Below are 25114 nucleotides of genomic sequence, written 5' to 3'. Positions count from 1 at the left end.
TAAACGCGCCTAGACTGTACGCGCCCGGGCTCTAAATGTGTGTCATACACGCACAAAGGCAATAGACTTTAGTCATCTCTCTCCTGCAGGACCCACTTAAAACTTGGGTCTTGGAGGAGAAAGAACCTAAAAAAAAAAAATCAAGTTTCCCATTTGTGTAAAAATTGAGTTAAAATCTCTATAGAAATGTTCTTATTTTGACAATTACAAAGTTCAAAGTTAACTTTATGTAGAAGTTATCTATACATAATAACCACCAAAAATAGCAAAATCTCTACGTAGAAATTGTAAACTCATATGACAATGCATCAGAGTTCAGAGTTGAAACAATGAAAGCATAGTAGCACTGAACAAACAAAGATTTGAAAACTAATCAAACTCAACTGAAAGTTGAAAAAGATAGATATCTTACAATACGTGCACACCCACCCACATATTTGACTGACAAAGACAACTTCGACTACAGTTGATTGGTATTTACAAAACCAATTAGCTTAGTTTCATATCAGTGTGTGAGAAAAAAAAAAAGTATACAAATTAAAACCAAGAATTATCACACTAGTACTAGACTACACTAGCACTTGATCTTCCCATGTCCCTAAATCACATTGGAGTAATCCAAGCCAAAATTACAAAGAATACAAATTTATAATTACAAGATTATGAGAGGTCGGATCTCGCTCCTGTTGGTTTGAACCGAATCAATTATGTGCAATCTAGACTGGTTTACTTTAGACCATCAAAAGTCTACCAGAAATTAGGCCCGCAATGGGATGGGCATAATAGGATGGGCCGACCCATTTTGACAGTACTACTTATATTCTTTTACGGGTTAAGGTTACAAGACAAAATTTACACAATAAACACCATCTGGATAGTAATTGCAGTTTCCCTCGCCATCCCCAAATTGCACTATTCTGTACGTAATGGTTGTTATCTGAAACTCAATAATGATAATTCCAGAGACAGTCCAGGTCCACCGCCCCGGGCGCTGAAGTGATTAGGAAATGTTGGTCATCATCATCATCACAAGGCCTCAACCCTCCCACTTCACTGTCTTGATTGTTCCCCAACAAAAGCTTCAGAATTGAATGATCTTGCATCATCATCATCCCGGAATCCACGTCCAGTTCGGCCGGCATGATGAGCGGACGATGATTGGAAAGGGTTCCGGAGGATTCGCTGTTTCGGGGCTTTTGATCCTCCACCGAGTTGGAGAAGCAGGGCACATGTGAAGAACTTTCTGATATCTCCATTAATGGAGGCATCTTGCCGCCATTTTCACCTCTGATCAGACCCGAAATAGGAATTCTGTTTCCCCCGGAGCTCTTCTTAAACACTCTACAGATCACCCATTCGTTCTGCACCAAATCAAAATCAAAAAATTCAATTCATCCATAAACAAACAGATCAGATGAGATCAGACACATTTTACCTTAGCAGATTTAGGAAGATTGTGCATGGCCTCTAATCTGTAGTATTCATGCATTACCCAGCCAGTCTTCTCACCTCTGGGTGCTCTCCCTTTGTAGAAAACCAGAGTCTTCTTCATCCCAACAAGGGTTTTGGCCTTGAAAATCTCCTTATCCTTTCCAGTGGCTTTCCAGTACCCTGCACCAGTGGCTCTGTTGGTCCTCATCCCCGTCGGATACTTCCTATCTCTCACGCAGAAGAAATACCATTCTTTTTCACCCATTTTCGCCTTCCCTTCATCCTCAACAACATATATATGTTGAGCATATAATATAACATAAACATAACTATCAGCTTAAGCTTTTAGTTGAGTGTTTTATCAGAGCTATACCAAAGGTCATGAGTTCGAATCTCCGTGTCACCCCATAAAAAAGAGACTAGCAAGTAAAAACTAGACTTACAAGGCAAATCCCATGGTTCAACGCTGTTGAAATCCACCTCAGCAATGGCCGGCGCGGCAGAAAAGCGGGTATCAAGAACCTTTGGGGTCAAGTAGTAAGTGATGAGCTCTTCGTCGGTGGGGTGGAATCGGAAACCCGGAGGCAAATCCATATCGTTAGTTGATTTTGAGAATGTTTGTTTGTTGGGAATTGGGAATTGGGATTGGAATTGAATCAATTAAGAGCATAGGACAGAGGCAGGCAGGCAGGCAGCGAGTAATAAGACTAGAAAGGAAGCTAAGCTAAGCAGCAATATAATAATGACAAGACAGCTATGGGGTAAGGAAGGGGAAGGGGATTATATGGGACAAAATTGTTGATAGAGAAGGGAAGGTGGGCTCTTTCTCATCTCTTATGGCTTAACACAAACATCAAACATTAAAAAACTAATTAAATCAAAAAAAAATTATGAAAAGATAAAAATGCCCTTATTAAAAATAGGAAAAGTCATGAAAGGAAAATGTCCAAAAAACAATAATATGAGATGTTAAAGACAAAAACAATAATCTAGAACTAAATTTAGAATTGTCACTAAAGACAAGAGATCTCTGGTGAAATTAACTCATTTGCAAATTATGCTTAATAATAATTGAATAAGGATAAATTATGAGGATGGATTTATTTTAATCAAAACAATATTTTAAGATTAAATTAATAAATGAAACTTGAAATAAAAATTTGTGCAATAATCGTCCCTTTCATGTCGAAGTTGACCCAAAAACAGCTGAATCACATTCTCATTATTTATTTTAATTTGTGAAGCCACAAGTTGCGTATTGGGTAAAGTCTAAAATATAAAACATTCTACCTGTTAGCAGTTGCCATTTGTTTACCCAAAGTTATCTACTTCAATGCAATTCCCAAGCTAAAGCTACTACATAACTAAATAATAATAATAATAATAATATTATTATTATTATAAAAAATACCCATCTTTTTTTCATCGGAAAACCTACAACCCGTGGGTATAAGTGAAATGAATTTGATTATTCATTTCTTCATGAAAAAGATTTCAATTCAAACTTTGTGAATGAATTAGTAGGTGTATGTTAGAAACTCTCTTCGGATAAAATCTATTTCTTTTTAATATAAAATAACATTTTTAGTTTTTGTGCAATAATAATAATGTATATTTAATCCTTTAATTATTTGTAGTATATATTTAGGTCATTGATTCTTAATAAAGTGGCTCATTTAACCCTAACTTTACATCGCAAATAACTAAGGTAATAAATTTACACTATATCACAATCAAGGAATTAAAAATGGTTTTTTTTTTTTTTCTTGCAAGAAAAAGGATTTGCCTATTGACCATTGCATCTTGGTTTGATTGGTTAAGTATGAACAACCTAGATTAATTTACCTTCGATCATGTGATCATTTGTCAGCTAAAGTCATAAATAGGACTTCACTCAAAATGCACACTTGAGTAGATAGTCAAAGCATAGGAATGATGCTTGAGGCCAAGATCAATTGTGTCTGGAAGTAGAGTCAGTGAATTAATTGGGTTTAAGGAATAATCAGAATTCATGGATAGGTTTTTGAGCTTAGATGGGGAAGGAATAAATTTCTATATTAAAATTTATTTTTAAAATTTTTAATTTATTAACTTTTGTATATATATAGTATTTAAAATTTGTTTTTTCATTTTTTATTTCATTATTTAGAATCAAAATTATTAATTATAAAAAGTGAATAAAATAATACATGATTGTAGATTTGTAGGGGTTTGAATGAATAGTGCCCAAAAAAAAAGGGAGAAAATAGGAAAGAAATTATAAGGTGATATAGAGCAGATGAGTTAAGCTGAAAAGAAGAGAAAAAATATAATTGTGAATACCTTAATAAAATCAAAACACATGATGAGAGTGTTACTCAGAATCCACAAATTATGTCGTGCAACCGTGTGCACCATGCATAGTGCACACGGTTATAAAACGATGTCGTTTTGATTAAAAATGACGTTGTTCAATTAAAAAAAAAATCATTGTTAATTGTCGTTAACGATTTTATGCTGTGCATAATTTGAATTATATATCCAGAATTAATGAACTATATATCCACACAGTTCATTGCGTCTATGTATTCAGAATTAATAAACTATAAATTCAGATTTAATGAACTATATATCCAGAATTAATGAACTATATATCCAGAATTAATGAACTATATATTCACACCGGTTACAAGTACTGTGTATCCAGAATGAATGAACTATATATTCATATTTGTACAGTTAAAAAAAAACAAAAAAAAAAAAAAAAAAAAAAAAAAAAACAAACAACAAACAACTGATTGGTGGAGTTAAACTGTGTCACTAATGGCGTCGTTACTCCACCAAAGTGAAATGACGTCGTTCACAATCGTATGCACCATACATGGTGCACACGGTTTCATTGCATAACGATCGCTCAGAATCCACGTGGATTCCAGATGCCGCCATCCGGCCCATCCCCGTCTCTGCCGACGAACAAAGTTACCGAACCCTGCACGTGGATGGTTTACATTAAAATCGAAACCTAATAATTTTTGCTAAAAGAAATTTTTTTTTTTGGCTAAAACTATCGCAGAGTGGGCCATGTTTCATCTGTACCGACATGTGGCCACTCCGGGAACAAGCACGTGGTGCGGTGGCGTTCGCACAAAATTCCAGATTACATTATTTACCACAAATTATACTTCAATTCTAATAAATAAGGGGGCGTTTGGTTCAGGTTATATAACATAACCAAGGGAATGTGACATTTCAAAGCTCACATTCCTATGTTTGGTTCATATTATCTCAGGGAATCTAACATTCTCCAGGAATGTCACATTCCCTCCACATAGGATTTTGAAGGGAATGTGATTCCCTTCAATTTCTAAGGTTATGTAAGATAACATTGGTTATGTTAGTTTATTACACACACACACACACATATATATATATATATATATATATATATATATATATATATATATATATATATATATATATATATATATATTTGTAATTATATATTTTTTATTTTTATTATGTTAGGTTAGCATATAAAATAATTTTGTTTCTCAAGTTCAATATTTTAAAATCATGTAATTATATATGATACTGTTATCTTATTTATTTATTTTAATTTTTAAATTTATTAAAATATATGAAAATATATTAAGGATATTATAGTGTGTCAATAAAAGATAACCCTGAACCAAACATGATTATATTACATACCCCAATTTTAACCAAACACAGGAATTAACATTCCCAGGAATCTAACATTCCCAGCAATCTAACATTCCCTAAGGTAATCTGACATTCCGTGAACCAAACGACCCCTTAGCTTAAATAATCTTACGTATATTACAATTATATGCTTAATTTATCAACCAATAAAAACACTCACACCACGTTGTTTTAACTCAAAAGAAAAATTAGTCATCATATTGGTGAGAAAGTCACACAAATGAGACTGTTTCACAAATCTTTATTCACGTAATTTACATTAATGTAGTTATTTTATTTTTTGAGGCTTTGCCCTTCTCTTTCTCAAAAAATATATGCATTTTGTAACAACTAAATGTACAAATATAATTTTTTTTATAGAAAATACAGATTTTAGTATTCAAATTTTGATAAAATTGATAATAATTACAAAAATATCATTGTATTTTTCTTAATTATGATATGATCCCTTTGATTTTTTCTAGAAAATATAAGACTGAAATTAATCTTTAATTTTCTCTTAATGACTTGTTCCTATATATATATAGTGGTGAGGAAGACACAAATCATGAAGGTGTTTGGTTGGTTCAAACCAACCAATGGCGTTGAGAGCGATGCGAAAGCAGTAGTAGATTATGGTTGGTTAATTGTATGTATAACAACCAAAATGAATTCCACTTATTTATTTTATAATTTATGTATCTTCTGTGAGTTCTGTCAAACATAATATATTAATTCATAGTTGATTTATTCTGATAGCTTGTAGTTCTAGAATATGACCAATCCACCATTACAAAATAATTAATACAGTTCATTATTGTACAACTCATTATTCCTAACCTGGGAAAATATCTTATACTTCAATATGGTCCTTTTTACCAGATAAAAGGATAGACACAACCTAAGACTAGGCTTATCTCTATATCTTATCTTAATCATGGGGCCAACTTTCCTGTGGCCACTACAAAAAATCACACAGCTACCAAAACATGAAGGGTTCAAATTGATAGTGTTCCTTCATATGTGAATCAACAACAAATTTAGAAAATAACCCGAACAAGAAAACACAACTCGATGCAAACAAAGTTCGCCAAATACAACGTGGACATCTCGTTTGTTGTCCAAACGGATTATTCAGTGCAGATCAGTTTCTAGAAAGGGCTAAAGCGGACAACACAATCAACAGTAAAAGCACGAGGCATCCTATATAGGATCCGACCAAAGAACCTGAGACACGCTCGCAGAAAGAGCCGTGTTGTTGGCAAATGGTGACCGAGGTTGCCTGGGCATTGCCGTTGTGTGCTAGGTGTACAATGCCCGCAGCAGCTGAAGCTCCGGATGTCAATAATGCCAGCATTGCCTGCACAACAGCAAAGTTAGCTTATCAGCCAATTTTGGCTTATTTGATCACTATTAGCTGTTTGACTTAGTTATACAACCAATACAAATGCTTGATTAATTAGCTTTTTGTAACAGCTTATTGCTCCAAGACGCTAAAATTCAAATAACTACTCAAAGCAATTTTTTCGATCAACTTTTTGAGAAAGTCATTTTGTATGTAATCAGCTATCAGCTAACAGCTATTTACCAAACACCCCCTATTTGTTTAGCAACACATTAGGTAAAACTCATAATTTGAGGGAATTTACCGTGTCAAGGGAGATCAAAATTACCCTGGTGACCCCTGCAGCACTTTTCACTATGTGGAAGATTGATAAGGCAAGGGATAGAACCAGGTAGCAAAATACAATCACATTTGCTACAACGAAGAACCTGTTTTGCAAAATATAAATGGCATCATTAAATTTCATAAACAGAAATACTTAACAAGGTTACAACCATATGGTATAGTTCAAGATAGCTAAATATTAACAACAGAGTACGATGAAGTCTTACGTGAAGGTAGGAAGACCATTGAGCTTGGTCCCAAACCTAAAGAATTGCGTGGAAAAGGGGAGTGTTTGGTTAGTGGTTGACATGGCAATGACACTCCCTAAGGTACCAAACATGGCCACAATTCTCATAATAAAATCAAGTTTCGACACCCCTTTATTCACATCAGTCTTCGGGGGAGATTCATTGGAGGCCTCACCAGCTTCAAGAGTTTCTGGTTTCATCTTTCCTAGCTCCAAGGACCAAGGATATGATTATCGGTTTGGTTTGAGACTGAATTATCTTGGCTAAGCATGCGAATTTATACATGATGTCAAGTAGTACAATCAAGAATGCACATTGCAATTTGAGATGGTTGGTGTGGAAAACACCATATTCTCAAAGCCAAATGCATTAATCAATATGTGGTCAAACAAAAATACAGGTGGTAAAGCAAATCTAATTTTGAGTGGTTTTTTATCAGATAATTTTTTTTTCTTGTCTTGCCATTTTCTTTTCTTGTCATTGATCAGACTAGAACATGTGGTGCCATATCATTTATCTTCAGATAGCCAGGTTTTGTGATTGACCTGCAAAGTAAAACAAGAATGATAGTGAGACTTTACTTCATCCATCCTTAACCAAAGGTCAAGGGTTCCATCCTTGGCTTTGGGTATGGAGCAACCTTAAATCTCCAAACCAGCTGTCCCACCCAAAAGAGGTGCCCCAGAGAGGGGATTACTCACTGTGTCCGACGGTGGAAACCCTGGGTACACCCAAAAAAAAAAAAGTGAGACTTTACCTGCATTTTTTAAGGGACAAGTATTATTTTACTAGTGCTTTTGTGCCTAACATCTCAAACATGTCCTTGAACTACTGTCCATAAATCTTTGTTTCCTAGGTTTTATAGCATTATGGATTTGTTTATTTAAATGTTCATGACTCTAAATTTTGACAAAAGAGATTAGGTAGGACGCATAACATTTTAATGTTAGCAGTGAACCCTTGACCTGTCTCTATGAAAAACAAAGCTTGTTAAATTATAACATCAGTTAATGATAATTTTTTTTTATATTTAACTTTCATTGCCATATTAAATTACTCTAGTTTCTTTTTTTTTTTTTTGGTGAGTAAATTACTCTAGTTTCTACTTTCTAGTAAACAATACATTACCACACATTGAGGATGAAAAAAGTAACAAAACTGAGCCTAAGTGCAGAGAAACATACACTTTGTTACCCCTTCTTGGCATTTGGATTCTTCCGAGAAAATCCAACTTCAGAAAGAAATCTTGATAAAAATCCACTTTTCTTTTCAACCCCGTGTTTGTCATTGGAATCTTTCAAATTGCTGATTAGAGACCAGTGAGTGTCGAAATCAGGCTCATGCCCACTTTTCTGCATCGTATGTAAAACCTGAGATGCCTTGCTAAAGTTGTTCTCAGAGCGGTACTCATTAATCACAGTGTAATACATTTCCCTGCTTGGAATTTCACCTATCCGAACCATCAAATCAAGTAACTTTTCTGCCTCTGCAACTCGGCCTCCTTTACATAAGCTATGGACAAGAGTGTTCCATGTGTTGATGTTTGTTCTTTGGTTCCTGCATAACATCTCAGTATGGAAGTCGAGAGCTAGATCCAACATGTTACATGAACAAAAACTCTGGATAACGTAATCAAAACTGGTAGACTCTGGGGCATTCCCTTTCTTCAACATTATGTTCAGAAGATCTACTGCTTTGTCTACATTTCCGTGCTGGCAAAACCATTTAATAAGAACATCATAGTTGATGTTCCCTGGAATCAGGCCTTTTATAGCTATACGGTCTAAAAACTGCACTGCTTCTCTGAGGTTGCCACGAGAAAGAAGGCCTTCGAGTATGACATTCTGAATGACTGAACCAAGAGTCCAACCTCTCGATTCCATTTCCTCACACAAGTTCAAAGCTTTTTCAAGCTCCCCATTGCAGCAAAGGCACTTTATTACCTCTCTAAGACTACGATTATTTGGCCTAAGATCTTTTTGCATCATAGCTTTCAAATACTGCAAGGAAGATGACACATCTTTACACCGAGAGAATCCCTGAATGAGGAAATTGTAAGTGACTTCTTCAAGCAGCAGTCCTTCAGATTTCATTTCATGTACAAGTGTATTCACAATTGAAGTTTTATTCACTGAGAAGAGGCGAAAAATCAGTATATTATATATCAAAGTGTGTGGAAGGTTTCTTTCCTTAAGCATAAGCTCTTTCAAGTTCAATGCAAGATGGAGCTTGCCTTCTGCACACATTAAGTGCAAGAAATTTCGGTAACTTGCAACTGTAAGATTCAAGTTCTTACGGATCATGACACCAAGCAACTCTCCAATTTTCTTGAAGTCTTTAGCTTGAAAGTATCCTTGAACTAGAAGATTATAGACTTCCTTGTCAAGGACGAGACCCTGCCCCTGCATCTCTTGGCAGAGTTTTGATGCTTCACCAACCATCCCAGATTGGCAAAAACCATGCATTAGAGCACAGTTTACATAAAACGAACCTGAAGGTTGCTCCTTTGCACAAATATCTTTCAAAACAACAGCTTTCTCAATGTTACCAGTCCTGCATAGCTGAGGAATTAACTTAATACATACATCCATGGGCAGGAGGAAATTCTTAGCAAGCATAGTTTCAGATAGCAGAAAAGCTTTGGCAAATTTCTTTTCTTTACAAAAGCCATTGATAAGAAGGCAATAAGCCCCATGGTCAGGGATGTAACCATGGTTTATGAGTGTCTCAACTAAAACAAGAGCAGAGTTTGTATACCCCAAATCACAAAGCTGCTCAAGAAACTCATTAAAGGCAACGAAGTCTTTATGAGGGTAGTGCACTAGCATGGCCTCAAATAGCCCTAGAGCCTTGCCAAGCAATCCTTGTTGGCATAGGCATCTGAGAAGAGCCTTTCCATCCTTCAAGCCAGGAACCCAGTTATATCTTTGTGCAAGATGCCAGTAGTTAGCTAGAGCTATTCTATCGCCTTTCTTGCATAAACCAAGTAGCAAGACAGTATGGGTTTGATTCTCAACGCTTAGATGCTTCTGTAGCATCCCATTCACAACTATTCTTGCTCTGTGCATGAAACCTTTTTTACCATAAGCCCGAGCAAGCTTATTTAAAGTTTCTTGATCAAGCTGATACTTAAACTCAGGATTTTCCTCCATCAGACGGATAACCGTCTTCAAACTAGTATGGGATTCACAAAGCCCTTTCACTAATGTTGAGAACAAAGGCAAAGACAGCTCTTGACCCCACCTAGCCATATTGTCAACCATTAGCATAGTTTCTTTGATGCCTTTGCTCCCAATGCTATTCAATATTTGGGACTTAAAATCGGGAAGCATGGCATCATCAAGAACTTTGTTCATAGCAGTCTCATACTTTTCCAGATCTGTATCCAGATAAAGTCCATTCCCAAGGTCATCAAAAAATTCTGCCTTGGAATATCCCAATTCACTATCTCTTTGTATCTTCACAGCAGAGGGACCAAGTCCCAGCAGTGTGAATGCTTTGGTAAGCGGATCCTCTAGGGGTGTTAGTTGGATGAAGCCACAGTCTGCCATCTGGACAACTACGGCTTTCACTTCAGCAAACTGTCTAGCTTTACAATAACCTGCTAAAAGAACCTTAAAAGTTGATAGATGGAGCACTTCTGCCTTATCTTTCATTTCATTGAGAATTTCTTGAGAGTGCTTCCACATATCCTGCTTGAAAAGGCCACTCAAAAGCGAGTCATATGAATATATCTGGGGCTCGAGACTTCTCGACAGAATCTCAGAAAAATAAACGAATGCATCCTTCAGTTTTCCCTCAATGCAACTCCAACCAATCAAAATCCCAAAGGTTATTTCATTGGAACAAAAACCTAGTTCTTCTAGCTTCAGCCTGAACGAATTAGCACATTCCGAACCAAAATCAGTACACAAAGAATGTATGATTTTATTGGCAACATAAACATCAGGGAGACATCTTACTTCAACAAAGAAACTCAGTATATCATCATAATCCTTTTTCTCACAGTATCCAGTAACCATGGAATTGAGAACTAAACCATTGGGCTTAATTCCAAGAGTTAGAACCTTCTTAACAAGATTTCTAGCATCCTGAACTTTACCTTCTGCACACAAAAGCCGAACAACACTCCCATAAATGCACCCTTCTGCTACTGCCCTTCCCAGACCAAGCTCTATAGCATCAGCAAAAATTTGAGACCCCAATTGTGTCTCATTTAATTGAACCAAGAACTCGAGCAGGACTTGATAGCATGATAACGATGGAACTAGGCCAAGAATCCTCATTCTATCATAATTTGAAATAGCCTTCTTCAATTGAAGCTCATCCACATACCCTTGTATCAAGTCACTGAACATTTCATGATCATCCAACAAAATTCCTCGAGTACCCGCCATCGATTGCAAGGATTCAACCTCCTCAAACAACCGAACCCGGACAAGCATTGACGCCATGATCTTATAAGATTGAGGAAGATGTTCAAAACCCTTAGTCTGCTCACTGGCCCGCTTAAAAATCCCCCACAAAGATTCAACCTTTTTAGCCTCAAGCGCAAAATTATCGCCGCAGCATTGGAACCCAAGCAGAATTTCAAGCACATCTTGAGGTTTTAACAGACGAACTCTCCAGAATTTGCGAACAGTTTCGGGGGAGATGCAAGAAAGCGTGAGGAAGTAATGTTTGAGAGAAGAGTTGGGCGAGGTCTGAGCTTTGGTGTTGTTGCATAGATGTGAGCACTTGGATATCACATGTTTTGCAATGCCACGAAAGTTATCCAAAGATGCATTATTTGTGGTGGGTTTTGTAGGCGATTGGTGAGAAGCTTGGAGAGGGATGGAGGAGAAAGGAGTAAAATGGAGGAGAAGGAAATGAACCTGCTTGATGTGCAGCCTGCTTGAATGGAAATTGAAAAGAAGATGAAGCATTCCACTGCGAACTGCGATGGAATGGAAGAAACAACAATGGAGGAGTAGTTAACACTTCGTTGTTCCTTCCTCTCTATCTCAGCCGTCCATCAACAACTTCAGATGCCCATGGTTGCCATTCTTGGGCTTACTAGAGGCCCATCGTCTTGCTTTCTAGTTTTTTCTTCAACTTTACCTAAAAATCAATTAGGTACTTAAAATATTATAAAATTGTAATTAAACTCGTCAATATTGTATTTTGGTGTAATGAAGTTTGAAAACTAGTTAATGACCTGTTATTACATATCACAGAGTTTTGACAACCTTTCGGCGACATTCTAATGCAAATTTCAACAAAAAAAGACCGATAACTGACTGACTGGCGAACAGTTTCCGGTCGTGGAGAAGGTTGCCTTCAATTATATTAAAGAAGCGTTAATCTAACGAATTTAACTTCAAATTTGTGAAACAGTTTGCGAATCAAGTTCTTTGTCGCATTGCTAGGAAAGTTGTTTCTATATCTCACTGTAAGGAATGGTATATCGTTTCATCGATCATATTTGTAATCGCTTCAACTTATGATTAAATAAACGAGCTTTTTTATTATAAAAAAATCGTAAAATAAGACATACAATGTGTTTTGTATTATACAACTACTAATCAATTTCATGTACAAAATCATTATACTTAATGTACAGAATTGCGTAACATGATGTATAGAAACGCATAACATGATGTACAGAAACACATAACATGATATACATACACATGTTTTTTATTTTATTTATTTTCAAATCTGATTTATGTAAATAATTTACCTCTTATAAGCACATAACTTCATAATATAAGACACAATATGTTTTGTGTTATACAACTATTAATCAATTTCAGGTACAAAATCTTTACGTTTAAAGTATAGAATTTCGTAACACGATGCCAAAAACATGCTTTACAGTTAAAATAAAATAAAATAAAATAAAATAAAATAAAAAAAAAACTCTATAACACAAATTGAAAAACAATCTCCGTTAAAATTAAAATTCAAAACAACGTCATATATAATCAGGGTCCACGATATATCGATTGCCGTAGAAACCCATCACATAAAACTACTTTTTGGGCCATTCAGGGGATGACGGGCTGGATCACATTTGAACGATAAAATAGAACAAAAAAATTTTTCCGTTGCCGGGAATCGAACCCGGGTCCCCTGGGTGAAAGCCAGATATCCTAACCGCTGGACGACAACGGAGAACTTGAATATTTTATCTGTTAAAATCTATTGGAATGTAAAGAGTAAGTATGTGTTTTACATAGAAAAGTATGAGAGATTAATTTGAGGTGAACGTGGATCGAACACGTGACCTTCAGATCTTCAGTCTGACGCTCTCCCAACTGAGCTATCCCCGCAACTGGACATTTTCTTTCATTTTAAATAAAATAATAAGCTTTGTGTAACCATAATTAATGATGTTCCCCTCATTGCTTCAAGTAGTGATTAGCGCCTAACCTCATCACAAAGAAAAGTGGGGGAAAAGGGGTTTGATGAAATTTTGAATTTCAAAAAGGTGCTGGAGAGTAGTATAAAGTTGATTGGATGTGATGGGTGTGGTTTTCAAGGCTTTTATAGAGAAAAGATACACTTTTGTAGGGATTCTATTATACAGCTTTTTTTTTCTTTTGTTTTTTTTTTTTTTTTAAACTTTTTCTTATTGTATATATATGGTATATCATATTCCCAATTAATGGTGTATCATATTTCCAATAACTTAAAAGTTGTTTTAGGTGTTAGCTAGTACAATTTAGGTTGGCAATTTGAAAATCAATCTTAAGAGGGGAAGGAAGATGAAAAAGAAGTTTACAAGGATGGGAAGTGAATTAAAAAATGTTGATATATACATATATAATTGAATTGGGGATCATCATATCGATCTCTAAAATAAGAATAGAACCATGCAACGTACAATAAGCAATAGCAGCACGTCAAAAAAAGTGTTTTTAGTTACTGGTGAGCAATATAGAGATATATCTAAAAAAGAGCACAAAATTCATGGAAATCAATCTTCCCATCTCCGTCTTGGTCGAACATCCTCATCATATTCCTGCAATTCTCCAACTCAAAGCCTTCCTTCAATCCCAGCGCGCACAGGACTCTCTGCAATTCTTTCTCCTCAATAAACCCATCATTGTTTTCGTCGAAAACATCGAAAGCACCTTTCACCTCATCCACTTCAAAACCACTACCCTCTTCTTCCTCACCGCCACCAAATAGCCCGGAAAAGTCCTTGGAGCTCAACCTCTTCTCTCTACCCGGTTCAGGGTGGGAAGAAATCTCCAGACCCAGTTTTGCAAGAACCGTCTCCACCTCATCCCTGCCAATGCTAATTTCAGTCTCCTCTCTGAAACTGGGCAGCTTTAGCTTTTGATACAACCCCGAATAATCTATAGCTTTTTGGTGATGGCTAGTGTTAGTGTAATTGGAAAACTGAGATGTTAATACATTGAAAACCTTTCTCCCCCATTCCATGATTATGTAGAGCAAAATGACCCCAAAGAGAACTGGAGTAGCAGCGATGGGCAGCTTCTTGATGGGGATACGGTTCTCTGAGCTGATGGAAGCCATGGCTATATTAGCTTCGTTCTCACTTTTTCAATCCAATTCGATCTCGTATATATAATAAAGAGATGGAAATTATTGGAAGCAAATAAAGGAGAGCTGAGGAGAAATTGAGTTTTTGGTTGTTGATGTGTGTATATATGTTCTGATGGGAGCTGAGGGGGGAATTTATATATATATATAATTGAGAAGAGAGACGTAGGCGGTGGGGGAAGAAGCAAAGGAAGCTTCTCACAAACCCCAGATCAGATCAGATCTCTTTTCCGGCACAAATGGAGGGAATGGTGGCCATTTTTGGGTATCCTATGCATCTATGATCTATCGCATATTCATATTCCATTGACTGGGTTGAGACAATAAAGAAGTTTCATGGAACTTTCTTAGCCGGCCGTACCTTATGGAACACAACTTTCATGCCATCTTCAAATCATGTTTCCCCACACCCTACGCTTATGTTTAATCAGTATTTAGAAACAAAAAAAAAAAAAAAAAAAAAAAAAAAAAAAAAAAAAAACTTGGGTGATTCTAAAATTTTCACTTTTACTTGATTAATCCTAAGTTTACATGATCTCATTTCTAAAGTTACTGCATGATATATCGCGAACTGCAACTATACTATTTGAGGAACCAAACGTATCATTAAAAGGATCGCATTCCAAAAAAGTAAAATGATTTAAGGCTAAAAATATTATTTTCCCTTGATTTTATGTTTTACCCGTAATTTCATACCAAATACATTTGAATTTTTTAGCCTATTGTTTTCTTCCCAATTAAGTAAATTTACAGTACTTTTCCTCAAAAGAGAATGTGAATATGAATCATAATAAAAAATCAACACGCATAATATATTGAAATAGTCGTATTTGTAGTTGAAATAATGTGAACCAAAACCAACATCCTCATCATTAATTGAGGAGGAAAAAAACTGTATAGGAAGGGAATATTTTAAATTTGTGTTGGGAAATTGATAGGAAAATGTTGTCTTTATTGTACTGTATACTTTTCTTCAACGAATTGGCTTGGAGAAGACGAGAAGTAAAGTCAGTCAGTCGTCAGGAGAAGTTTGTTTAAATATTCCCCAAAAGTCTTACGCAAAAAGAAAGCTGCAGTAAATTCTGCAAGCCAACAACACGTCTTTTTATTTTCTATGAGAAAAAAAAAATTAATTGAAGAAAATAATAATGAACCACTATATAGGTATATTTTACTATTCCCTGACCCCGTCAAATTTTATGTGTCTAATTTAATTAACAATGTTTAACTGATATTACTTTTTAAGTTTAGTATTAGTATATAAAATTTATATATTTATAAATTAAATTAAAAGTACAATTAAACATAAAAAAAAAATTAAATTTAAAAATATTTTTAAAAAAAACTAAAACAAATAAACAAAAAAAAAATTGGTTTGACTAGTGAACAATAAACAGGACATGTAAAGTGGAAAAGAGAAAGTATTATTTTATATGAACTATTTTTTGTTAAAACTATGTGATGTTATTTTGTCTTTGGCAAAACTTGTGTGAGACCGTATTAGGAATAAAGATTCGTGAGGTCAGGGACGGAGCCATAAATTATGTTGAGGGGGGCGAAGAAGTTGAGATAGATTCATAAAAAAAAATTTTCAGTAAAGGCGAAATATTAAAACAAAAGAGATAATTTTTTAAAAAAATTAATTAATTAAGAAATATAGTTGTAAATATTGTTAGATATGAGCGAAAAATAAAACACATCGAAACTTTATTCATAACAAAATATGAAACATAATTAATTTGATAAAATAATTTGAATAAAAAACATATTATAAATTACACATCTCATTATTAATATAAAAGTATATATATATATATATATATATATATATATATATATATATATATATATATATATATATTATATGTGTGTGTGTGTGTGTTAAATATTAAAAAAAGCTATTAAAAACATGATTGTTGGAAGCCAAATGATTCAAACCTTTAACCTTTATTATAACTAAATATGTGCCCTAGCAACTAATCTAACTCATTTTTTGTTGATTTTTAGTAGTTTTTTTTATACTAATACTAAAACATGTACTATATATACATATATACATACAAAAGTTATATATGGGGTGAGAGTGGGATGAGGGGGGCAGCTGTCCCCTTTTGGCTCCGTCTCTGCGTGAGGCGGTATCACACAAGTGTGACTCTTTATCTTATTATCTTGTATTAGCATTTTTCCAATTTACAAATACACATATATTAGGGAGTATATTTTTTACCTTTTGTTGACATGGTATATTTACATATTATGATTAACCTAGAAAAACAAAATAATACTTTTTTTCCTAATCATTTCACCCAATCAATACACTTACCTATAAACAAAATATACAAATAATGTTAAAAAAAAAATTGTATACAACACTCATAACAAATCATATCATTTGATAACATGTTCAATATAAAAATTAAATTCATATATAACATTTTCTTTGTTTTACTTGACTGTTGGTCTGTCGCAGAGTGATTATCTTATTTTCTGCCGATTCGTAATTTTTCACAGTCATACTTTAGCCCACTTTACACGAGTCAATCATGCCTATGGTCTTTTATATTTTTCGGAGTACCGTTTTCTTTAGGGCCAAATTTCCATTAGCTTCAACAATTACAATCCCCCAACCCCTACGGAAATTTATATCATGTATCAGACTCCACATAGTATTATGTATCTTAGATCAAAACGATAATGTACAGAATTCATATTATATTGGTAATATACAAAATTTCATAACATAAGACATAATTACTAATTTGTTTTAGGTACAGAATTTATGTTATTTAAAGTACATAATTTCATAAAATAAGACACAAAAATTCACAACATAAGACACATATACATACACCAAGATCCACAATGCACTGTGAACCCTAGTCCATGGTATAAGGATTGAACCCCTACCCCTGTGACAAATTATATTATGGATCAAGGTCCACCTTACATTGTAAACCCTTATTCAAACGACATTCAGATTATGTACATGCAATTAACATATTATGTATCTTCAGTTAACAAATTATATATCTGTAAATAAATTGTAGGTACATAGTATGTTAATTAATTGTAATATGTATATAATTTATTAACTAAATGTACATAATATGTTAACTATAGATATAGTTTAAACATCATATGATGAATCCTGGTCCACAATATAACAATTGCCACCCCACGAAAAATTATATTATGGACCATTGCTCAGTATTATAATATTGCAGGTTCATTAAAAATATATCATTGATCATTGTTCATTATTATAATATTGTAGGTTCATTATAACACAATTTTAGATTTATTAAGATGACATCAATTTGCATATTATATGATGGATGTAATACTAGGACCTGGGTGGCTGGCCCTGGAGTGGTCGCTTTCAAAAAAAATACAAAATTACCATAGACCATCTTTTCCACTATAAAAGACCATAATCAAAGACAATAAAGGGAAGCGAAAAAGAGATCCAAATATACACCTTTCTTTAATCCGAGAGCTCTCTAAACAAAAAATATACATATACAAAATTCATTATAAAGAGAATGTATTTTGACTTGACACCGTTGAAAAAGACTCGTGGTTTTATGGTTTCTATGTAAAAATATTGTATCCATTTATTTTTCCCTTTAATTGTTTATATTTTATTTTGTTTACCAACTGATATATGTGGGCTTGTCGACAACCACCCAGGGTCACAAAATTAACATTGACGCCATTTGTGATGATCAAACAAAAAGCTGTGTCTTTCGAGTTCTATGTACAAAATTCACTTAAAACCCCACCCGACCCACCATGTATATGTGTGTGTGTATAATAGTAAAATAAGTACTAGTATGCAGTTAATTATAAAAGTATTTTTAAAAATAATTTTTACTAACATTTTACTATTTTTATTGCTAAACTAATAATTTATTTTTTAAAAATAATATGGTAATAAGTTGTGGGTATGCGTAGTGGGCACCTGCACCCGGTGAGTTGGGATAAGTTTTTGAAAAAGTCCACCGCAATGTGAGTCAGAGATGGAGGATGGTGGGCGGAGAAAGTATAAAATTGGTCGAATAGTGAATGTAGTTCTTATCGGTCGAATAGTGAATGTAGTTCTTCCTAACCCATTCTTGATTCATTGCTATCCCTATGTGGACTAGTAGTTCAAAACTAGAACTGTAGTCATATTTAGCGACAAATAAGCCATAGGGAATTTGAAAATTTTGTTTGTTTAGGGCATCGGTATCAGTCGATTTTAAGAGGTTTTTTCTAAAAGAAAAAAACTAAAATAAGATTTCTAACACATATAAACATGATTTTAAAAAATAATAAAAATCTTGCAAATCAAAATTTTTTGTGAGCTCCAATAATTAGACAAATGACGCATAAATTGTACGTTTCGCGCACTACCACACCAAAAAAGGGTCTTCTTCTTCTTCGTTTTTTATTTTTTTGTCAGACTTGTTTTCCTTTTTCTTTCATTTTCTCTCTCTCCTCTATTTTACTTGCCACCCCCCACCCCCCAAAAGCATGCCTATTGAGGTTGATCTTAATTCAACAAAGTAACAGTTTGTTCAACGAATACGGCGTTGTAATGATTTGTCTAAAGCAATTCAAGCCGTCAGGTGAGGAGTAACATAGCATATTAGCATTTGACAAATGCTTGTGGGCCTGCTGTTTTTATTTATTTAGCACTGCAATTAAAATACTCCCTACTGGCTAGTGGCGACTACTAATACTATAGCAGTGTGCAAAAAGATTTACTCTTTAACTCTTAAAGGGTAAGGGAAAGAAGAACCCAGGCAGGCTGGGTATAGGACGGACTATAGATTAAGCTAAGGTTATTAAATAAACTAAAACCAACCATAAAATTTGATCTCACTTCAAACATTTGAGGGAGCCTACTGCCTATACAATAAGTTGGCAATCTGTTTCATCCTTTTCTCTTGGCAAGATCTGAAAATAGATAGTAGTGAATGGCGATGGGCTAGTTCGGAATGCATGATTTCTGATCCTGGAGAAACAAAAGTGATGAAACAATTATACAGAAATAAGATTGATTCAGCTCAAACCAACAAGTGCAGAACAACACTACAAGTCTACAATCATACCTGTTGTCAGCAGTGATTGTAGTAAACCTCACCACTGATACTTTGCAGCAACAAGAACTTCCTCGTACTTCTCGGCAGCGTGATCCCAGCTTAAGTCTTGCATCATTCCACGCCTCTGGAGCCCCTCCCAACTCTGCTTGTACTGCCGGTATGTTAATAAGCAATTCCCTAGTGCATCAATCAGCTGATTTGCCTCAGCCCTACTGAATGTCCATCCATGCCCTGATTCATTGAAAGGATCAAAAGGCTGCACCGTATCTCTAAGTCCACCCACAGCATGGACAACTGGGACTGTCCCGTAGCTCATAGCATACAGCTGGTTCAGTCCACAAGGCTCAAATCTTGATGGCATCAGCAGAATGTCTGCACCGGCAGTTATCCGGTGTGCAGTCTTTACTGAGAAACCAACCCATCCTCTGACTTTGTCACTGTATTGACCTTCAATCTGCCTGAGCATCTGTTCAAGGTCATGCCTGCCCGTGCCCAGCATAACCACCTGCACATCTTGACCCATCATCCAAGGGATTGCCTCGGCTATCAAATCAACACCTTTTTGGTGGTCAAGCCTCCCAATGAAACCAATTAATGGGACATCATCGCGAACAGGCAAATTCATTTCCTTTTGCAATGCTGCCTTGCACTGAGGTTTACCAGTCTGCAAGGTGTCCAGGGAATAGTTAGCATAGCCATCAGACTTCAAGTAAACATCCAATTGGGGATTCCACTCTTCAGTATCAATCCCATTGACAATCCCCTGCAGTTTCCACTCATTCTCATTAATGATCCCATGCAAACCCCATCCACCTTCAGAAGTTCTAAGCTCCCAGGCATATCCATGACTCACTGTAACTACACGGTCAGCTGTCTTTAGACCTGCTGCAAATATGTTGAAATGATCACCTCCTACTGGATCATACATCTTAAAAAGGTCTGCATATTGAGCTGGTAGGTCCACAATGGAAAAATCATCCATAGGCCCGCGACCCTAAAGTAAGAGCATGGATCAATACTAGACAAGAAAGAGACAAGATGATTGTTGTAGAAACCTTAAGATGGAATAAACCTGGTGTGCTATGTTATGAATGACAAGCATGGATCGAGTGAATTTCATTACTCCATTGTCACGGTAATATGCTTTCAGATAGACTGGCAGTAATGCAGTATGCCAATCATTTGCAATGAACACTAAGTTTCCATCTCCATAGCAAATACCACCGCACGGAACATACCACGGAACCTAATTTGCCAATTCAACAGTTCACTAAGCGCTGCATTAACAAAATCCAAAATAGAAAAACCAATTCAAGAAATACAATCTGCAAGATTACTTCCCAATGCCCAAGGTGGCAAGATAGTCCGCTGGCATCTTGATTCTTGAGATGGCCGAATGAGGAGATGACAAAACCATATAAGTGCATTTTTCATTTAATTTATATTCACTTTTTAGTTTTTGTTACAGTTTTCCATTCCCATTCTCTATTTGTATCAAGCTGTAAAATGTTAATTGGAAATTCTAGTGAATATTTTACTCACTCTTCACCTAGAAGTTTCATGTTCCCAAATTTAATCTTTTGCATATCCTAAAATGTTAGATATTGGTCAGGTGTCTACTGAGTAGAAGATTTCTATTACAGTGTCCTTTTGACAGGAAGCAGTAGCCAAAGTACAGTGCCTACCAAATCTAACATACCTCAATAGCTGCTTTGCAAAATAAGACCATGCGCTTCAAAATGTCCTGCAATAGGAAGCAGAAAGAAAAATTAGCAGCAATATCAAACTACAAGGTACTGATGAATAAAAGATGACAAAAGACAAAAGAATGGTGTGCCATCCAGAGCATATACTCAAGCAATACCTTATGTTACACAAATGAATTGATAAACTGAGTAATGATCAGCTAAAGCACATTGGTATTTTTAAAACTAGCATTAGCTGTAAGCTATAATATCACATTCTAAGGAAACTGTGATGCATTCTGCAATTGCATATAAAAGATCATATAAAACATCATAAAGAAGATATGATTTAGGGGTTTCTCAAAATTATTATTATTATAAGTATTCAGGATGTTGAGAGATGAATTATTTTCCCCTCTTGAAGTGGAGGGGGTTCATACCACACGATTTCCTCCATATATGTTGTTTTCTCTATGCTGTAATATAGGACTATCAACGAAGACAAAATCCACACCATCAATGTAGGCATGGAAGTAATTCACCTCCATATCCTGCAAAGTTTAAAACCAAAGATTATTAGTACAATTTTGCAAGGATACATAGGTTAAAACCAAAGATTATTAGTACATATTTGCAAGGATACAGAGGTTGAAACCAAAGATTATTAGTACATATTTGCAAACAAACAGGAATTTCAGGCCCAATGAATAATAAATGCATTTTGAATAACTACTATTACCTGACCATCAATCTTATACATTCTTCGAACTCCAGTATGTTGAGGTTCAGCATAGTTTCCATAAAGAGGAACCACAACCTATACGTTCCAATGGAAAATAAACAAGTATTACAGGGTAGGAACTCTTGCTAAAATACAGGGGCAGCTGAGTAATAGAGCTAATGGAGCACATTTAAATTTCAATGACATTGATAATACTCATCTATGATCTTTCTCTAGAACAGTTCACCTACAATGATATTAGCACAGGAAGCTCAATAACATTACCATAACTCTGTGTCCACGCCGAGCCAAAGCCTTGGGTAGTGCTCCAGCAACATCACCAAGCCCACCTAAGATAATCATTAGTGAGTCCTTGCATAGTTACATTGCAATTATACAGGTGCATGTAATTGTTTCTACTATATGGACATACACCATGATATAAATTCAAGCTTTTGTTCTTCCCATTTAAATATCAAGCTTTCAAACTGTTTCATTAAAATGGTGTTATTCTTCAGTCTATTTCTGGAGTGTAGGAAACAATTTGGAACAGGATGTCAAGTACAGATCCCATTCAATATATTGAGGTAACAACCAATGCCATATTTACTTTTTGGTCATTGGGGGGAGGGAGGTTGTTTTGATGGAACTATTCTGACTCTTATATATCAGTTAGAGCAATGAAACAATATGATAAGTATACAAGACATTCCAGGAGGAATTATGACAATGCAACTAATTCTGAAACTTAAGCCATCAGAATAAAGAATTAGTTCAAGCATCCTAATGTTAACCTCAACACTCAACAGTGTATATAGCATATTGCATACCTGTTTTTGACCATGGAGCACACTCTGCACAAACTAATATAACATTCATGACATTGGTTCCCGCCAATGGAGGTGGCTTCAAGTCTCCATTTACAGGATCTTCAGTCCCAACATCTATCTCCTTTGAACTTGACTCTCTAAGATCTCTTTTCTCATCCTCTAAAGTAGATGCAGATGCCATTGAAGAGGAGGAAGGAACATCAGACAAAATAACCTCCCTAGAAAAGGATGTCACATTCTTTTGTGAATCCACGTCCAGTGGCATCACTTGACTGGACTTCACAGTTTCAGAGGTAGCTTTTGCCGGCTCCTGAGAATTTACTGCTGAAGAAGTCACTTGACTTGGCCTTTCAGTAGATCCCACAGTCTTTGGATTTCTTTTTGTAGTTCTTTTGTCTGAATCTTTGTCCAAGGTTGCCCCGTTACGAGGCATGTCCTTTTTACCTGTTTGAGAAGTTTCAACAAAATGTTTGCTTGCAGCTAATTGTGGATATTCTTCCAAGTCAAGAGTTTCTTGAGCACTTGAAGATAATACTCCATTATAGTCGGCATCAGTGTCTTCATGGGTTGGAGCAATATCCGCACTTGCAAAACTGCCCTCCCCACCTTTAACACTACTATCTGGGTCAAGCAGGCTACTTTTTATTGAAGCCACTAATTTCTTTCTTTCAGCAATCTGCAATCAAGGTGATAATACAACACATAAGAAAAAGTTATATGAGAATGCATTGAGATTACCAGAATGACATATAGAATGAACTAGTGTTCTGATATAATTCAAGTCTTTAAAAATAAAACTCATTTGTATTCAGTTAAGCCCATAAAAACATCCTAAAACAAAAGAGTTTCAACCATGATAAAATAGAAAAATGACCCATGCAGCCAAATTTCTTTTCCATAGCAATAATAATCCTGATTTTGTTAGAAGCTTAAGCTCAACATTGGCACGTTTCCCACATGCTAAAACATGTAAATTCTCCAAAGTTCTTCGTCTTTAGGACACTTAATCTTGTAATTTCATGGGTAAACATTATCCCCGAACAACTTCATTGCAATCATTCAATCAAGGTATTAAACAACGCAAAGAGGATGGTAGGATATAAAACTACAGAGTTTGGTTTTTCCTGAAAGAATGGTGAAAGAACAAAGCAGACCTGTTGAAGTAGGTCTTTCTGTATGGTTAAAACCTTCTTGCTCTTTTCAATCGTACTCTCCAAAGCATTCTCCGATTCTTCACTGTCGGCATCGCCTTTATCCGCCGCTCTTACTCGCATAATGCTCCCCATTTGATGCCTGCTGCGCCCCTGGCCAAGAGACACCCTCGCGACAGCTTCATTCAAAATTCTGGGGAACACGACTAAGGAATCAGGAGAAGCTCCATAATAGGGGGATTTTCTCGGACGAGGTGTGAACAGGGGAAGCGTGGACCGGATAACTGAGCTCTCCATCACAATTCACAGAGATCAGAAGGTGATCGCAAGGCGTTCGATGTGTTGCCTCAACGAAGTGACTCCGATCAGAGAAGAAGAAGCGAAGATGGAGTAGAAGCGAGTGAGAGAGCAACAAGAGGGAAGTGAAGTGACGGCAGAAAAGATTTGGCGCGGAGGAGGTGGAAGAGGGACCCAGGGAAGAAGAAATCAATCATGGAGGGTTCAGATTTGATGGAGAGAGGCGAGGCCACGGTACAAAGTGGAAGGTAGATGTCCATTGATCGATGCAACACCGCAACCGTCACCCTCAGCGCCCAACAGCCCTAGCAGTGGCAGTATTAGGTGGCGCAAACTCATAGTCTCGTGATCGGTGATGCAGGTGGACGTTGGCCTACACCTACAGTCTACAGTCTACAGATTCAGCCTTCAGGCCTTGGATGCTGTGTACATAAAAGTATACTAATCATTAAAAGATATTTTCAATTGGGCACTGTAACCCGGCTGTCCTACCTATTTAAAGTTTGAGAATACGTAGAGAGTGGTACGCTCTTGTTAATCATTATTCCGATTCCGAATGCTAACGTAATAGGATCGAAATCTATAATGTTATCCCATGCTAATGTATACAGAGCGTAGGTTTGCGAGTCATCAGCTCGGGTTGACTACATCCCTGCTCTTTTGTACACACCGCCCGTCGCTCTTACCGATTGAATGATCCGGTGAAGTGTTCGGATCGCGGCGACGTGGGCAGTTCGCTGCTCGCAACGTCGTGAGGTTG

The 25114-nt window shown here is 35.8% G+C and overlaps 5 protein-coding genes and 2 non-coding genes across 11 annotated transcripts; all 7 read right to left on the bottom strand.

Annotated features, from left to right (window-relative positions):
• Positions 1 to 352: 352 nt before the first annotated feature.
• Positions 353 to 2218, bottom strand: LOC109153611 (NAC domain-containing protein 92-like). Of its 2 annotated transcripts, XM_019301462.1 has the most exons (4): positions 1875 to 2218; positions 1436 to 1707; positions 1051 to 1361; positions 353 to 993 (listed from the first exon to the last, which is right to left on the bottom strand). In XM_019301462.1, the coding sequence occupies exons 1-4, from the start codon at positions 2023 to 2025 to the stop codon at positions 945 to 947; spliced, it is 783 nt and encodes a 260-aa protein (XP_019157007.1). In that variant the 5' UTR covers positions 2026 to 2218; the 3' UTR covers positions 353 to 944. The 2 variants fall into 2 exon arrangements, with proteins under 2 accessions (XP_019157007.1, XP_019157006.1); XM_019301461.1 differs by having other exon boundaries at positions 934 to 1361; positions 1875 to 2216.
• Positions 2219 to 6074: 3856 nt separating this feature from the next.
• Positions 6075 to 7501, bottom strand: LOC109153710 (casparian strip membrane protein 3-like). Its single transcript, XM_019301596.1, has 3 exons — positions 7009 to 7501; positions 6762 to 6885; positions 6075 to 6472 (listed from the first exon to the last, which is right to left on the bottom strand). Exons 1-3 carry the CDS (start codon positions 7227 to 7229, stop codon positions 6257 to 6259), a joined length of 561 nt encoding a protein of 186 aa, XP_019157141.1. The 5' UTR covers positions 7230 to 7501; the 3' UTR covers positions 6075 to 6256.
• On the bottom strand, positions 7348 to 12048 carry LOC109153709 (pentatricopeptide repeat-containing protein At5g15280). 3 transcript variants are annotated; one of them, XM_019301595.1, is made up of 3 exons: positions 8214 to 12048; positions 7775 to 7786; positions 7348 to 7408 (listed from the first exon to the last, which is right to left on the bottom strand). In XM_019301595.1, the coding sequence occupies exon 1, from the start codon at positions 11952 to 11954 to the stop codon at positions 8220 to 8222; it is 3735 nt and encodes a 1244-aa protein (XP_019157140.1). In that variant the 5' UTR covers positions 11955 to 12048; the 3' UTR covers positions 7348 to 7408; positions 7775 to 7786; positions 8214 to 8219. The 3 variants fall into 3 exon arrangements, with proteins under 3 accessions (XP_019157140.1, XP_019157138.1, XP_019157139.1); XM_019301593.1 differs by lacking the exons at positions 7348 to 7408; positions 7775 to 7786 and adding an exon at positions 7490 to 7574; XM_019301594.1 differs by lacking the exons at positions 7348 to 7408; positions 7775 to 7786 and adding an exon at positions 7670 to 7750.
• Positions 12049 to 13113: 1065 nt separating this feature from the next.
• Positions 13114 to 13185, bottom strand: TRNAE-UUC. The gene has a single exon. It is a non-coding gene; the product is annotated as a tRNA-Glu (tRNA).
• Positions 13186 to 13270: 85 nt separating this feature from the next.
• TRNAF-GAA lies at positions 13271 to 13343 on the bottom strand. The gene has a single exon. It is a non-coding gene; the product is annotated as a tRNA-Phe (tRNA).
• A 436-nt stretch (positions 13344 to 13779) lies between these two features.
• On the bottom strand, positions 13780 to 14839 carry LOC109153619 (probable calcium-binding protein CML45). 2 transcript variants are annotated; one of them, XM_019301473.1, is made up of 2 exons: positions 13952 to 14839; positions 13780 to 13901 (listed from the first exon to the last, which is right to left on the bottom strand). In XM_019301473.1, exon 1 carries the CDS (start codon positions 14554 to 14556, stop codon positions 13963 to 13965), a length of 594 nt encoding a protein of 197 aa, XP_019157018.1. In that variant the 5' UTR covers positions 14557 to 14839; the 3' UTR covers positions 13780 to 13901; positions 13952 to 13962. The 2 variants fall into 2 exon arrangements, with proteins under 2 accessions (XP_019157018.1, XP_019157019.1); XM_019301474.1 differs by having other exon boundaries at positions 13780 to 13902; positions 13957 to 14839.
• Positions 14840 to 19392: 4553 nt separating this feature from the next.
• LOC109153694 (granule-bound starch synthase 2, chloroplastic/amyloplastic) lies at positions 19393 to 24757 on the bottom strand. The gene is made up of 9 exons (XM_019301568.1): positions 24061 to 24757; positions 22907 to 23582; positions 22362 to 22426; positions 22095 to 22172; positions 21796 to 21906; positions 21370 to 21414; positions 20743 to 20916; positions 19680 to 20664; positions 19393 to 19582 (listed from the first exon to the last, which is right to left on the bottom strand). Exons 1-8 carry the CDS (start codon positions 24352 to 24354, stop codon positions 19708 to 19710), a joined length of 2400 nt encoding a protein of 799 aa, XP_019157113.1. The 5' UTR covers positions 24355 to 24757; the 3' UTR covers positions 19393 to 19582; positions 19680 to 19707.
• Positions 24758 to 25114: the final 357 nt, after the last annotated feature.

Source organism: Ipomoea nil, unplaced genomic scaffold (assembly GCF_001879475.1).
Source record: "Ipomoea nil cultivar Tokyo-kokei standard unplaced genomic scaffold, Asagao_1.1 scaffold2516, whole genome shotgun sequence".
In the NCBI taxonomy this organism is placed as follows: domain Eukaryota; kingdom Viridiplantae; phylum Streptophyta; class Magnoliopsida; order Solanales; family Convolvulaceae; genus Ipomoea; species Ipomoea nil.
The sequence above is the reverse complement of the archived record's forward strand: the minus strand, read 5'-3'. Positions and strand labels throughout refer to the sequence as shown.

Coding starts and splice junctions, on each gene's coding strand:
- LOC109153619 (XM_019301473.1), bottom strand. CDS start 14,556: ATGGCTTCCATCAGCTCAGAGAACCGTATCCCCATCAAGAAGCTGCCC.
- LOC109153611 (XM_019301461.1), bottom strand. CDS start 2,025: ATGGATTTGCCTCCGGGTTTCCGATTCCACCCCACCGACGAAGAGCTC. Junction 1,708..1,874: donor TGAACCATGGGATTTGCCTT/GTAAGTCTAGTT, acceptor TTGAGGATGAAG/GGAAGGCGAAAATGGGTGAA. Junction 1,362..1,435: donor ATCTTCCTAAATCTGCTAAG/GTAAAATGTGTC, acceptor GATTTGGTGCAG/AACGAATGGGTGATCTGTAG.
- LOC109153694 (XM_019301568.1), bottom strand. CDS start 24,354: ATGGAGAGCTCAGTTATCCGGTCCACGCTTCCCCTGTTCACACCTCGT. Junction 22,173..22,361: donor GGCGTGGACACAGAGTTATG/GTAATGTTATTG, acceptor TGGAACGTATAG/GTTGTGGTTCCTCTTTATGG. Junction 21,415..21,795: donor TATATGGAGGAAATCGTGTG/GTATGAACCCCC, acceptor TTCCTATTGCAG/GACATTTTGAAGCGCATGGT.
- LOC109153710 (XM_019301596.1), bottom strand. CDS start 7,229: ATGAAACCAGAAACTCTTGAAGCTGGTGAGGCCTCCAATGAATCTCCC. Junction 6,886..7,008: donor AATGGTCTTCCTACCTTCAC/GTAAGACTTCAT, acceptor TTTGCAAAACAG/GTTCTTCGTTGTAGCAAATG. Junction 6,473..6,761: donor TTTTGATCTCCCTTGACACG/GTAAATTCCCTC, acceptor GCTGTTGTGCAG/GCAATGCTGGCATTATTGAC.
- LOC109153709 (XM_019301595.1), bottom strand. CDS start 11,954: ATGCTTCATCTTCTTTTCAATTTCCATTCAAGCAGGCTGCACATCAAG.